Source organism: Capra hircus, chromosome 13, assembly GCF_001704415.2.
Source record: "Capra hircus breed San Clemente chromosome 13, ASM170441v1, whole genome shotgun sequence".
NCBI classification, from domain to species: Eukaryota; Metazoa; Chordata; class Mammalia; order Artiodactyla; family Bovidae; genus Capra; species Capra hircus.
This window is the reverse complement of record NC_030820.1, coordinates 10,470,161-10,484,476: the sequence shown is the minus strand read 5'-3', so window position 1 is coordinate 10,484,476 and position 14,316 is coordinate 10,470,161. Positions and strand designations below refer to the sequence as shown.

The window sequence follows — 14,316 nt, the reverse complement described above, 5'->3', positions numbered from 1 at the left end:
TCCAATGAGGAAATTCAGAGAGGCTGACATATATCTGCTGCAGAAAGCATGCAAGTTCCAGGGTCCTGGGGCAGCAGTCAGAACAGAGGAGGGAGGTGGGTGGGGGTGTAACTCCACTCTTATGGATGGTGGGGTAAGGACACGGGAAAGAGGCTGATCTGGACCCATGTGGAGTCCTTCTCATCCAGGACTGCCTGGGAGAGAAGGGTCTCACTCGTCAAGGTCAGTTGTGAAGAGGTCTAGCAGAGAACCAGGACTTGGGTGGGAGTGGGGGGCAGCCTGCTGGAGAAGGGGCCCGGCAGCAGCAGGAGCCAGTGGGGGCCTCAAGAGGCCCGGGCAAGCCCACAATGTAGCCATGTGCGGAATCTGTCGGGCTTGCTGGCCGTGGAGCCAACTCATGACGGCACAGGCTCCAGCCATGCGACCTCCTCCCGTCCACACACCGTCCCCTGCCCCACCCCTGGCTGCAAGGAGATGAGCACACGAGCCAGCCTGGCTTCACCTCCACTGGGAGGCTCCAGGAGTGTCAGGCCTTGAGGGGACAGGCAGGGTGCTGGGGTCCTGTTCTTGACCAAAGATGGCAGACTCATCTGGTAGGCTAGACCTTCTGCTCCTGACCACTAGTCTCCATGCACTGGCAGGGAGAAAGTTTTGCATCTTAGTGGAAGTTAAAAAACAATAGGTGACAGAAAAGTTTCATTTTGATTACATTCCAGTCATCCGTGCTCAGCGTGCTGGTTACACGCATGTTTCCTCAAATTCTTTTATGTCTGACTACCTGGTGCTTCAAACGTGGTCCCTGCGTTTTCTTTGATCTGCATACTGTCCAGCACTTGCCTGGGGAGGTATCTGCCGGGCTGGGCAGGGGACTGGCTGGGGCCAGGCTCTCACACCATGCCATCCACACTGTCTCACCCACTGCGGTGTGTGCCCAGGGTGCTGACTGTTCTGCTGTGGCTCCATGTTTATCATTCCTACAGGGAGGAGTCAGCCGACTGATCCACAAAATTCGAGCATTCCAAGGAGTTAAAGGTAACAAACGGTGCTGTTTTCAGAGGAGCACTGTAAATCTTATTTCAACGACATCTGCTGGACACTCAGTGAAGAACCGTATGTGTGATTTTCAAAGCGTATTTTGTCAATCATTATTTTACTTTATTATGTTTTCAAGCACACATTTCAAGCTTGGGAGATGTACAAAAAGATTATCTCTAATTATTAGGAACTCAGTATTATACGGGTGATATTAAACCAACAAATAAACCATCACAAAATTTAACTTTGAAATTATTAAAAGCTTGGGTTGAGGATCTTATCCATTGATCAGCCTGATGCCCAGGAAAAAAAAATCATGACATCTTCCAGGAAATCCATGAAAATAACTGTATTGTCAATGTCATATATGTGAAGAGTGGTTTAAAATAAGACAGTTTTGACCTACCAAGGTCATGTGACTTTTCTGTACCTTTCTTTTTGGCCACATCTTGCAGCTTGTAGAATCTTAGTGCCCTGACTAGGGATGGAACCTGGGCCCCAGCAGTGAGAGCACCGAGTTCCAACCACTGGCCCACCAGGGAATCCCTGTTAACTGTTAAACTTCATCATAAAAGTATAAATTGAATGGATTATATTCAGAAGGGTTTTATTATGAAGAAATCTGAGTTTAAGTCTTAGAAGTGATCATAGGAACATAGTTGCCTATCAAAATAAATATCTTATGTATAAGCAATGTTGAAAATTTAGCAACACAGGACCATAACGAGCCCTCCCATCACAATCAAAGTCAAAGAAGAAATGTATACAAGAAAAATACAGAGAATGAGCAAGTTGGGGAAGAGATCTTAAGAAATAAGCTGCATATATAATTTTTTTTAAGTTTCAGACATGCTGTATATCTCCAGCTCAAATGAGCGGCTTTTCTCACTGTGGGTAGTGACTATGGGGCGCAGACTAGTTTTGTGGGGCTTGACCTACACTGAACATAGACTGGATAGGCTTCCACAATAAAGGCGAAAGAATGGAGTATGCATCTAATACTGCTTCTATGCCAAACCCAATGGAAACTATCATAAAGGAATTTAAACACACACACACACACACACACACACACACACACACACACACACACGAACTGGGAAAACAGGCGCTGACGGCAAAATTATGGAAGCCAAAAAGCATGGGGACAAGTGGCAAAGGGTTTAGTAGATGCAAGAAAGCAGAGACTAGAGCAGCAATGGGAAACGCTGAGAAGCCACGAGCTGCACAGCTATCCCTTCAAACATTCAGGCACGGAAACCGCCAGATACCTCAATCCTCAAGAAGAGAGCGAGCTGAGCTAAGGGTGATGGGGAAAAGGTGCCCCAAATATCCACGGAGGGAACTCCCTGGGAGTCCAGTGGTTAGGCCTTGGCACGCTCACTGCAGGGTTCGATCCCTGGGTCGGGGAACTAAGACCCCATAAGCCACGCAGCACCGCCCCACCTCCCTCAAAAAAAAAAAAGTGGTAAAGAAAACATGCAGATACAAATAGATCCCTGGATCCTTGCCCCCTCCAACCTGGTCCTCACTCAACAGAAGTCATGATGCGTCTCTGGAATAAAAACAGAGGGGCACCACACACAACTGGGCTCAGGAACAACCAGAGATTAAGTGACCGTACGCGTGTCACACCTCCCCACTCAGCTCCCAGGGGCTGACATCAGACCTCTACTCTCAGTCAGGAGTCAGAGACTCTTCTCTAGGAAACCAGACCAAGAGGAAAAACCTTCGAACATTGACCCCAGGGGTTTTTCAAGTAACTGCCTACCAAGCACCCTACGGAAAAGGAACCTCTGGGTATACAAGCCCCATCCATCCCTGCAGAGCTTCCAGTCGAGCATTTTCATCCCTCCTGTCTTACTTGTGAAACGTGAGGTTCACTGGGCATTTGAGGAAAGCCTCTCACGTGCACAAACAGACCCAGATAAACAGAAGACAGCAACATGGAAGATACAGTGGATTCTTGGATTCTTCAAAGACGTTAAAAAAAAAAAAAATTTCCACTCAAACCAAAAATAAATGCTATTAAGAACATTTTCTTAAAACTGAAAAAACTTGGAAATTAAAATACGTAATGGCAGACAGGAAAAAAAATCAGTAAGACTGAAAGGTAAAGCTGAAGAAATCTTTCAAAAAGTAGAACAAAGTAAGAGATGGAAAACTGGGAGAAAAAAGAAAACAAAGTATAATGTCAGGAGAGGAGGTCCAATTCCTGAAGAGTGGGAGGTCCACAGAGTGGGAAACACAGGAGCAGAGGGCTTATCAATTAAGTAAGGACATTTTTCTAGGACTGAAGAACATAAGGTTTTGTTTGAAAAGGTTCAAGAGTGCCCAGGATAGAGGATGCAAACACAGCAAGGGAAATCAAGGACCACTGAGGGGGGAGAAACCAAGTTCTAAGAGTTTGAAGAGAAAAAGAACAGGGTCACAAAGTGGCCGCTAGGCCACAGAGCAGTGCCTTTGAAATTCTGAGTGTCCTCTGGCTACATGCTGTTAAACTATCAATGCTGTGAGAATAAATGCGTTTTCAGACACTTGGGATTTGATCTCATCTTTACAGGGAAACTCCTCAAGGATGCATGCCACCAAAGGGGGAACAAATCAAGAAAGGGATGTCACAGGGCACAGGACATCTAACGTGAGAGGTGAAGGGAATCGCTGAGACGGAGTATGCCCCAGAAGAGGGCAGGCGGATGGAGCAGAGGAAGGGCTTCACAGCTGTCCCGACCTCAAAGCAGACAACATGCAAGTCAGCAGAACCATCGCCTTTATCAACAGTGGATGGCTGAGCTCAAAGCTCCTAACAGGAACAACTGACAGAAGCTTCATGACTTTTAAAATCAGCATCTTAGCAAGATCATTGCTTTCTAAAATCAAAAAAGCAGAAATAAAAAGCTGACTGAATCAGAGGAATTCTATACACTCACACCTACCTATACACACAGATACACAGCAAAGTGCTGACAGAAGAGGCCTTTTTAGGGTAGGCGGGCTGCTGGAAAACAGATGAGATGGACGTTTTGCTATTCACGCATTCATTCTTTGACTTGCGTACCACAAATAGGACTTGTTCCAAAATGAAAAAAATACATTCCCCCATTTTAAAAAGGATGGAATGAAAAAATCCTGAGCATCATGCATAGCAAGGAAGTAGCTTTGTTTGTTAAACAGGTAAAACTATGTCTAATGTACACACATTGAGTCAATGTTCACCATACATGTGTTTAACGGATTGTGACAGAAAACGTTTCCTATCATGGGCTGCAAAGAAATCTGACAGTGCTAAGTCGAGCACCTCTGCAGCTGAAAAACTGTCTTTCCTATAATATCACGCTCACTGGGTCCTGGGCACTACCGTATCTCGGATATTCTTGTGCCAGTGGGCGGATGCATGAATGGAACCAGAAAACAGCCAGCCTTGTGTCAGCGTTCCACGGGCACGGCCCGCTCATAGCTACGAGGCATTCCTCCGTAGCGACAGTGTTTGGGTGAGCCTCTGGACAACTGAGAATCTGTGGCTTTCTAGGCATGTGGGGAACTATGAAAAATAAAGAATTATTTTAAAACAAACCCCAAAAGAACATTATTAATAAAATAACAGGTCTATTCTAAGATTTCTTAATATCTTCTATAACATTCCATTCAGAATGCAGAAAGCCAAAGTTCTTCCCTAAGGATGGGTGCTAATGGAAAGTAATAATACATTACAAGAAACGCAATTATGTCGTTCCCCACCAGATCACTTTTGTTGAAGAACTGCTCACTTAGCAACTGAGGTGCCCACCTGTTGAGATCTGCAAGAGATCCCAGGAACTGGGAGCAATGAGCCCTCTCAGGCAGCATAATGAACGCAAGTGCTGGACTGTCTCATGGGCGAACTGAAAGGACAAACCCTCAGCATCACACTCGCCCCCCTGAGAAATCACACACAAAACCACTTTCCTATCAACAGCCTTCAACTTAACAATTTAAAACATCTACACTGCAACTGAGGTCACATGGGCACCACACCTAGAAGAGTTTTATACAAACATTCCCTGTTCACAGGCGTTCAGTTTCAGAGCAACAACAATGCTCTTCACAGTCAAGGGCACAATCACATTTTTAAAAATTAAGAGTGGGATGCATAACAGGCACTTGCACAATGGCAGAGAACCCTGTTCTTGGTAGAATACCTGAAGGAGCCATTCTATATATATCCAAACAATTGGACATTTTACACTAGTAGTTTCCTATACAAAAGTTAAAAAAAAAAAAAAGTACCCCACCAAAAAACAACCCAGATCAGTATTTCTTTTTTCCTTAATTAACCTTTTTATTCCAGGTACGGTTGGTGAAATCATGAGACTTTCTAGCCTCCCGGTCTTGAGAAGTTTTTCAAGTTGCAGGATGCCTCACTTTGGACTTTTAACCAGTAAGTTCAAAGCAAACCCTGAAATGGCTATAGAAATTTGTGAAACAATGGCAGTTTCCAAAATTTGAAAAACAGGAGATTTAAGGCAGATGATAACACCAAAAACAGTCAAGTATTAAAATGGCACCCTGGAAATGGTTAGGAGTACAATCTAACCTTCCATCAGTTTTCACCATATGAGAAACTATCCTGTCTGGAGACACCAGATGAGGCACAGCATGATTAGGACGCACCAAGGCGACCCCCTCTGATGTGTTCACAGAAGACCAACCTGGGGCCACGTGGCCTGCACTCCCGCACAGCGAGACTGACCGGCCCCTCAACCCCGCCGCATTCCTGGGAAAAGACATTGCAAGTACTTCCCCAAGAGGCAAAGACTAACAGGAACCTATACACTCACTCGAGAAAGATGGGAACACATTACGGAAAAGGAGCACTGTATTTTGAGTTTAACAGCTTTTTTACTGGAAGAATTTATTGGTCACATACACACCATAGGAAATCTATCCCTTCCCCCCACAAAAAGGTAAGGCAGAAAAATTAGATTCATAAGAGAAGTATACATTCAAAGTAGGCAAAAATATGGTGCATGTTTTTAAAACAGAAAAATATGAAAATAATTTCACTATGAAATGCTTTGATTGGCATGTAACTTGGTACTTACTTCATATCAACCAGATCCAACTGCTCTAATATATCTCTATTATATATGTTTCAGAATAGCTTTTTTTTTTTTAATCTATTTTTAAGCCAAAGCATAAAATCTGTATTTGTGCTTCCATGAACAAATCATCTTCCTTGGTATCTTCAGAGATCCAAGATGCTAACAGATTAATAAATTTTTTTTTTTTAATCTCAAGCCACAGATTAACAAATATACTTCTTCAAAGTTTCCTGGATGACACTGCTAAAAGTAACTTTATTAATGTACTCTGGATTTTCAGATATAAATACCAGTCAATGGTTGGCTGTCCATTACATGACAGCTGTAATTATCCTTAGAACTGGGTCACAGTATAGAGAATGCCTTATCTTTTCTTAGCTGGAACCCTGTAATTTGACCCTAAAATTCGTAAGTATACCGTTTTCTGTGCTTTAAGTGGACACACTGACTTTGCAGTCTATGCTGTGTAAGAGGGCAGGTAACTCCAGCACAGAAGAAACGATATAATGTGGTGTGGGGGATGACTTCAGGGGCACCATCCCATTTTTATTTATCCAGACTGTTGCCTTCAGCCCTGCATTGAGGCCTCCTTGTATATCGGTTTCCAGCGTGTCACCAACCATCACACAGTCCCCAGGCTGTACCCCGAGGAGGTCACAAGAGTAATAAAATATGGAAGGGGCCGGTTTCTCCTCCTTCTGCTCTCCACCCACAACAATAGCGTCAAAATAGGACTGACAGGCACAAGCCTCAATCTTCTCCCGCTGGGTCTGCCGTTCTCCGTTTGTCAGTAAGAGAAGGCGGACCTCCTTCCGAAGTTCAGTTAGCATGGCTTTGACCTCTTCGGCCAGCGTCATGTGCTGTAAACGTGTAGATTTCCACAGGAAATAACATTCTTCAGCTAATTTCCTATTGGCTGCACCGCCTTTGGTTTCCTGGATTGCTTCTTCCCAGTGTGAAGTCCTGAGGTCAGTAATGCACGTGTTAGAAGGATGAAAGCATTCCTTGCTGAGTTTAACTTGGACTTTGTTGCAGATGATTTCAGCCTCTTCTTTGTAATGGTATTTTGATTGTAAGAGCTTTATCACCTAAATAAAGGAAAATAACTCCATCAACACACTTCATGTCTTCAATACCCATGTCCTCAGAAGCTGTGAGCCTATAAACCAAGAGCAAAGACAGACTCTAACTCCACTCCTGACTCGGGGTGCTCCACTGCCACATCGTTTCTGGTGGGAAGAGCACCATGGGACTTCCCTGGTGGTCCAGCGGTTAAGAATCTGCCTGTCAATGCAGGGGACATGGGTTTCACCCCTGGTCCAGGAACTAAGATCCTACATGCCGTGGGGCAACAAGGCCCACGTACACCACAGCTCTGGAAGCCCGTGCGCTCTAGAGCCCGTGCTCCGCAGTGAGAAGCCCATGTACCACACCCGGAGAGTAGCCCCCACTCTCCGCACCTAGCGAAAGCCCGCTCACAGCAACGAAGACCCACACAGCCAAAAGTGAGCAATCAGAAGTTCAAAACACAAACAAACACACAAAACACCAGAGTGAAGATTTCTCAACATTTCCAGACAATTCATTCACATTCACACACACACACACACACACACACACACACTCCCTCCCCACCCCCCGACTTCTTCTAAGGAGATTCTTTATATACAGCTACAAAAATCCCTCATTCGTCAGCTTAAGTCTGTCACCTTTTATTCTGCTCATGAAGACATGAAAATAAAACTGTGCTTATATTTAGTAAAATATATAAAATTTCTAACAACCAATATTTAGACTCTCCCCAGATATAAGGCTACTTCACCTAACCTCTCCTCATCTATCTCTATTTTATCTTTTGAAGGCCTAGTTTAACTAACCACCATACAATAGGGGACCCAATTCTGTACTTTTAAAAACGTGCATGTGTAGTTCCCATGGAATCAAGCATGTTCTGTGATTTCAGCAGTCTAATAACAGTGGTTCTTCCGAACTTACTTTTCCAGATAAAAACTTCAAGTAGTTCTGAGTCTCCCTCTTTGTCACACTGGTTCTGAATCCTTTAACATAATCCCTCTTAGGATCCCACAGCTCTTTACTTTGGTTTTTCATTATATGAGGTTCTTACCATGTGGCCTGTTTGCTAACATTTTCTGACTCTGATGTGGCAAGCATTATGCTCAAAGCTCACATATGCTATTTCTAATCTCTTCTACAACTCCCCGAGGGGGCTTCCCTCTTGAGATGAGAGAAAGAAGTTTAGAACCGATAAAGAACCTGCCCCAGCTGAGACTGAAGCCCGTGCTTGCCTACCTCCACAGGCCACACGTGTACCTTCATACTATGTATTCAGCGCTGGAGACTGGGCCCCTCGTTCTCACGACATTATCTGATGAGGACAATAATCATCACAAACGCTGGGTTGAGTGCCCTGAGAGTCACATGAAAAACGAACTAAACGGTAAGAGGCGACCCCAGGGCTGTTGGGTAAAGAGGGCAGAGGAAGAAACATTTAAACCAAGGCATTCCCAAGCCCAAAGGTGGGGACAGGAGGAGGAGAAGAGCATTCTAGAAAGAAGGAACAGCACAAAGACCCAGTACTTGGGCTTTTGTGAGCTGGGCAAGCTGGAAGCTAAGTTCAGCCACGGTGGAGACCACGTGACGGAGGGTGCCAGGTGAGGCTGGAGCGGTGCTGCCAAACGCCCAGGCTCACCTCACTGCCACTGGCGCCACTGGCCTCCTCCGCAAGGACCTGGGCTTCTCGGCCCAAGAGCCGCATGCCTCCACACAGGCACACGGGCTGGAGCCAGAGGACAGCCCGAGGAGTAGGTCTCAACCAGTAAAAAGCAGAAACTGGTGAGTAGATATCACAGCTTCCTTGGCCCTTCGGAGGGAGAGTGGAATATGTCTGCGTGTGTCTCCTAGAGTCCCAAGCCATGCGCACTGTTACCTGCTCCTCGGAAGGGTCTGTGTTAGATTCTTCCCTTTTCCCGTCTGACTCCGCTATCCCCTGCAGTGCTTCCTAAGTGCCAAGTGAATTACTTGCACTTGGGAGTGTAAATAATTCAATTACTTGAAGTCTCTGTACTGGGGACTTCCGGGGAAAGCTGATCAGCCGCGGCACTTCTGGATCTTTGAGGATGAGCGCAATACACATGGTTGGGGCTAAAATCTTCCTGTTGTTGAAGCAAAGCAGTCAAACAAGTGTTCCCTAAACTCTACAGGGAATAAATGATCTGCTATTCATGCCAGACACTCAGTTCACCTGCTGAAAAGGGGAAAGAGCTGAATAGACCCCTTCTTCCTATAATAGCTAAGAAAAGCCTTACTAGTCCAGTGAAAATATACCAACCCTAAGGATTTTAGGTAAAGGCAAAACACTGAAATGTTTTGCTTTATAAAGTTAAATTTCAATGAACCAATCCACCCAGCAACGCTGCTGCTATACAATAAAAGGCCACAGGCCTCGAGGACTCCACAGTACTCCTGATTCAACAGGAACCGGCCCATTGTTCATTGGGTTAGAGCTCCCAATAAAGATTCAGTTTCCTGTAAACTGTGATTGGCAATTCGTTAAATACATTTCTGGGATATGAAAAAGCCAATTAGCTCACCTTAAAGGGAGATTCTTGCAGAGGCATGGCATATGGATCCCAAGTTTCAAAGCTGCTTCCCATTACACTCCCTGATTTAACTTTGCCACAATGACTAATTACATATTCATTTGGAATAACCAGTAGTATTTAAACAGTATTAACATCTTTGGGGAAAAAAGTTTATCAGTCATTTACATATTATTATTAAACAGAAATAACATCTAAAGTGAATTAGTCCACATTATTGGTGCAAACTCACCAAACATTTGCACTGAGAAAAGGGAAGGTTTAATTGAACTCGACAGAGATGGAGAAAAAAGATCTCTGATTTAGAGGCATGACGACATCTTGTGTAAGGGCCTACAATCTTGTTTAAGGGCATCCTGGGCAGGCCTGAGGAGGGTTCTGCGGAGAACGAGGCCACTAGACACCTACAGGCCCGATGAAGGGAGAGACAGGAGAGCAACATAAACTCAAACTCCATCTCCTTCCAGACTCTATTTAAGGTTAACACATATAGAAAGGAAACACTGCCCTACCTCCTGCTTTCCAGACCCAGAATTAGAGTTACCACCATCAGTACTAATGTGTGCGTTAAGTTGCTTCAGTTGTGCCTGACTCTTTGCAACCCTATATCCTGCCAGGCTCCTCTGTCCATGGGATTCTCTAGGCAAGAATACTGGAGTGGGTTGCCATTTCTCACTCCAGGGAGTACTCATGTTTAGATATGATTTTAAAAGACTTTTTTTGAGGCCTAGTGTGCAAGCCATATAACACATATGATTAAGATATGAAGTGGCTGAATTCTAAATAAAACTTACAAATACATGCTCACAAAACATGATGGCTGCATACAGACTAACCAAGTCAACCAGTTTTCCTGTTATTTTTAGTTCAAGACTTTGTTCAAATATCACGTACTCCATGTGGCCTAACCTCACCAACCTATTTTGAAACGGCAATTCTTTCTCCCCTCCACCTAACATATTTGTAAATAAAAGCACATTTATTATGTTGACTGTCATCCCCATTGGAAAGTAAACTAAAAACTGCAGGAATACTTTTTGCTTTGTTCTCTGAGAAACCTCAATTTTCTGGAGGCTTCCGCTTGAGTTGTTGCTTAGTTGCTAAGTTGAATCTGACTCTTTTGCGACCCCATGGACTGTAAGGCTCTTCAGGTTCCTCTGTCCATGGATTTCTGCTTGAGTGGTGACACTGAAATACAGGCCTGAAGTGGGTGGAAAAAAAGTAGCTTTCCCAGATGACTAAAAAAAAACAGTAATAAAACTGATGGCCAATATTCTGTAATAACTGTAAATGGAAAGTAACCTTTAAAACCTGTATAAAAAATTTTAAAAAGAAGTTGGAAAAAGATATTAGAGCTGACATTTAGTCAGTATGAGCTTCGCTGGTGGCTCAGACGGTAAAGAACTCACCTGTAACGCAGGAGACCAAGGTTCCATTCCTGGGTCATCCCCTGGAGAAGGGAATGGCAACTCACTTTGGTATTCTTGCCTGGAGAATCCCATGGACAGAGGAGCCTAGTGGGCTACAGTTTATGGGTCGCAAAGAGTCGGACAGAACTGAGTGACTAACACACAAACACATAGTCAGTACATGATTCCTTCTCCTCAAGCCCAAGGCAATGGCTGGACTTTTCCCCCTTCCTCCTTTCATAAGTCATTCAGAGTGACTCAGAAAGCTGGTATGTTACTTTTAACTAGGCCAACATCTGTGGCTGTTGTATTCTTATGGGATAAAGCGATCCTGGATCCTTGTATAGTTAATCCTTGTATAGTTAATAGCATTTCACAGGATGTTTACAAAGGAAAGAGAAAGAGAAACAAGTCTGGAAAAATGAACTTTTATACACCCATTCAACATTCATTCAACATTTACCATGTGTCAAACAAGATAAATATGACAGTTTGTCTCCTCTTTAGAAGCTCACTACTGGACTTCCCTGGCAGTCCAGTGGTTAAGAAAGTGAGTTTCCAATGCAAGGGGCAAGTGTCCAATTCCTGGTCAGGGAACTAAGATCTTACAAGCCTCACAGTGAGCTGCCCCGCTCCCCCCTAAAAAAGGAAATTCACTATTTAGTTGTGGGCATCTGAGCTGCAAAAATTAACTGTAGTATCCTTTGACAAGAACATTAAAAGACATATGAAAATACAGAGCTGGTATAAGGGAGGGTGTAAAGACCAAGGAGAAATACAATCTGACTTTTGTTTTTAAAATTTCTCTGTGGCAGGAATGTGGAGGATGAAGCAGACACAGTAAGCCTGGAATCAAGATCACAGCAACAGTCTAGACGAGCAACAAGTCCAGCTTTAACTAAGACAAGGGCATCGGGGATATGCAGGAGGGCACAGACTTAGAGACGGAGTGGACAGTAGTACAATTCTGGAACACTGGCCTCTAGGTACTTCTCATACATTACATTAAACCTAGCAGATGGGGTTTCTGAGAACTAATACCACTACTCAAAATATCACTATTGAAAGATCTGAGGGTTAGAGGGGTTAAATAACTTGTTTGGGTGCTTTCAGCTAGGTATGGAGGAAAACTGTGATTCAAACTCAACTGTCTCATTTTATGTATTTATATTTATTTTTTGGACAAGCCATATGGCTTGTGGGATCCTAGATCCCCGCCCAGGGATTGGGCCCCCACCCTTGGCTGAAAGCACAGAGTCCTAACCACTAGGTTGCCAGGGAATTCCCTCAACTGCCTGATTTTTAAAGTCTACACTCTTGGCCTACAGCAAGAATTGGACTAAAACATTGATTTAATTACAACACATTGGACTTGGCCTGCCGAGAACACACAGGTAAGCATGTACAGTCTGCAGGGAGATACCCGAGGCAATATATGAGGGGATGGTGCTCCTGAGGTCACGATCAAAGGTGTGAAGACGGAAAGGTCAGTCAATACTGTGTAATGCCTCAGTAAAGTTATTAAAGTAGACTTAAAATGTCCAAGATTCTATCAATTTAGGAGGTGCCTAATGATTGCTTTTTTTTTACTTAAAAAATGGACATATCTTTGCTTTCTTTTTTGCAAAAACTGTATAAAAAATTGTTAACATTTTTCCAAATGCATATTTTGGAGAATCACTCTGCTAAACTATAACTCAATTAATTCCCAAAAGTAGTCTTTTGAAGTTGGCCCTAGTGTTGTACTAGAACACACATGAGAAACTCAGGCTCTGCATTGAATTATCTGCCCCAGATCTCAGAGCAAACTGTGGAGCCAATATGATTAAAGATTGATTACACTCTTATGGAGAATTAAGAGAATGTTAAATAAAGACATCTTTATTAAAAAAAATAATAATAATAAACAAGAGTATTGGACAGATCCGAAAACGCACCAGGAGTGTAATGCACCAAGAAAGAGGACGAAGAGGCTGAAGATCCAGGGAGACACAACTTAACTAACAAAGCATGAAGTGGGCGGGGCACGAAGGGTTGGAAGGATCAGGTTCTGAGAGTGGGCTTTTCAGATATGGTAATCCTTCGCTTATTTCCCTTAAAACTGAACGCAGAAAAACGCAAGCAAGGGTGGCTTCGGGTCTTGAAAGGAACGGGAAAAGGCTGAAAGAGCATCAGTCGGTACGGGAAGCGGAGGGTGCCGCTTCTCAGCAAGACCTCGTGAAAGTAAACGTGCTGAGGGTCACACTCAACGCCGGGACACCTGAGTGAAGCGCTCAGGCTCCAAGGTCCAGCGCACACAGGGCCGGGGGCCCACACTCCCGCGGCCAGGCCGGGAGCGCTGGGTGCGCGCGCGTCCCGGCAGCTCCAAACCCGCCCCGACAGGAAGCCAGGCGCCCCGCGCGCGGCAGCCGCTCGGCGCGGCGGCCGCTCGCCGCGGCGGCAACCCTGCCCTCGTGGCAGTTCAGCGACACCCTTCCGGGAGCCCGCGCGCCGCGAGCGCCGTCCGCTCGCAGACGCCCTCGCCCTCCGCGCGGGGCGGCCGGCACACGCGGCCTCCGGGGTGAGGGGCCCCGACGCGCAAGGGGCAGACGGGGCAGTGCCAGGGGCCCGAGGGGCGAGCGCGCGGGGCGCGGAGCTCGCCGAAGGGAAGCAGGAGACAGGACGTTACCTCCAACATGCCCTTCCGACTCGCGCCGGCCGTGTCGATGAGCGTGTTGTCCAGGTCGAAAAAGACCGCCCGCACTCGGCTCAGCCCCATACCGCCGCCGCCAGCGCGACGCGCAAAGTAGCCGCCACCGCCGCCGCCACTGCCGCTGCCACCGCGCGCGCCTGCGCGAACCTGGCCCGCGGACGGGAAGGCGAGGGCGGAGCCGGGAGGCAGCCCGACCCTTCCGCACCGGCGCTCAGCTCCCGCGAGAGGTCTGCAGACCTGAACCCTTCGGAACGCTGAGGTCCCGCGAGACCCCGGCATCGCGCTCTCTGAGGTACGCGGAGAACTCCTCACCCGTCTTTGGCTCTTCTGAGTGGGGCGTGTGCCAGGTGGTCGGGGGCGGCGATTCCTCCTTTGTGCCTGTTTCTGCTTAACTCGGAGAACTATCAGAAACCTCAGAGATGCAGATGACACCACCCTTATGGCAGAAAGCTAAGAGGAACTGAAGAGCCTCTTGATGA

General features: G+C 45.7%; 2 protein-coding genes across 2 annotated transcripts in view; both read right to left on the bottom strand.

The window, feature by feature from the left end:
• NINL (ninein like) overlaps positions 1 to 13,901 on the bottom strand; it is a 122,025-nt gene extending 108,124 nt beyond the window's left edge. Inside the window, exon 1 of the mRNA XM_018056940.1 lies at positions 13,814 to 13,901. The gene's annotated coding sequence lies outside the window, so the exon portion shown is untranslated. The remainder of the gene's footprint in view (positions 1 to 13,813) is intronic.
• Positions 5,894 to 14,002, bottom strand: NANP (N-acetylneuraminic acid phosphatase). The gene is made up of 2 exons (XM_018056942.1): positions 13,814 to 14,002; positions 5,894 to 7,204 (listed from the first exon to the last, which is right to left on the bottom strand). Exons 1-2 carry the CDS (start codon positions 13,901 to 13,903, stop codon positions 6,548 to 6,550), a joined length of 747 nt encoding a protein of 248 aa, XP_017912431.1. The 5' UTR covers positions 13,904 to 14,002; the 3' UTR covers positions 5,894 to 6,547.

Excerpts from the sequence above, each read along its gene's own strand:
- NANP (XM_018056942.1), bottom strand. The coding sequence starts at position 13,903 with ATGGGGCTGAGCCGAGTGCGGGCGGTCTTTTTCGACCTGGACAACACG. Across the intron at positions 7,205-13,813 it reads GTCGGAAGGGCATGTTGGAG|GTGATAAAGCTCTTACAATC; the intron begins GTAACGTCCTGT and ends TCCTTTATTTAG.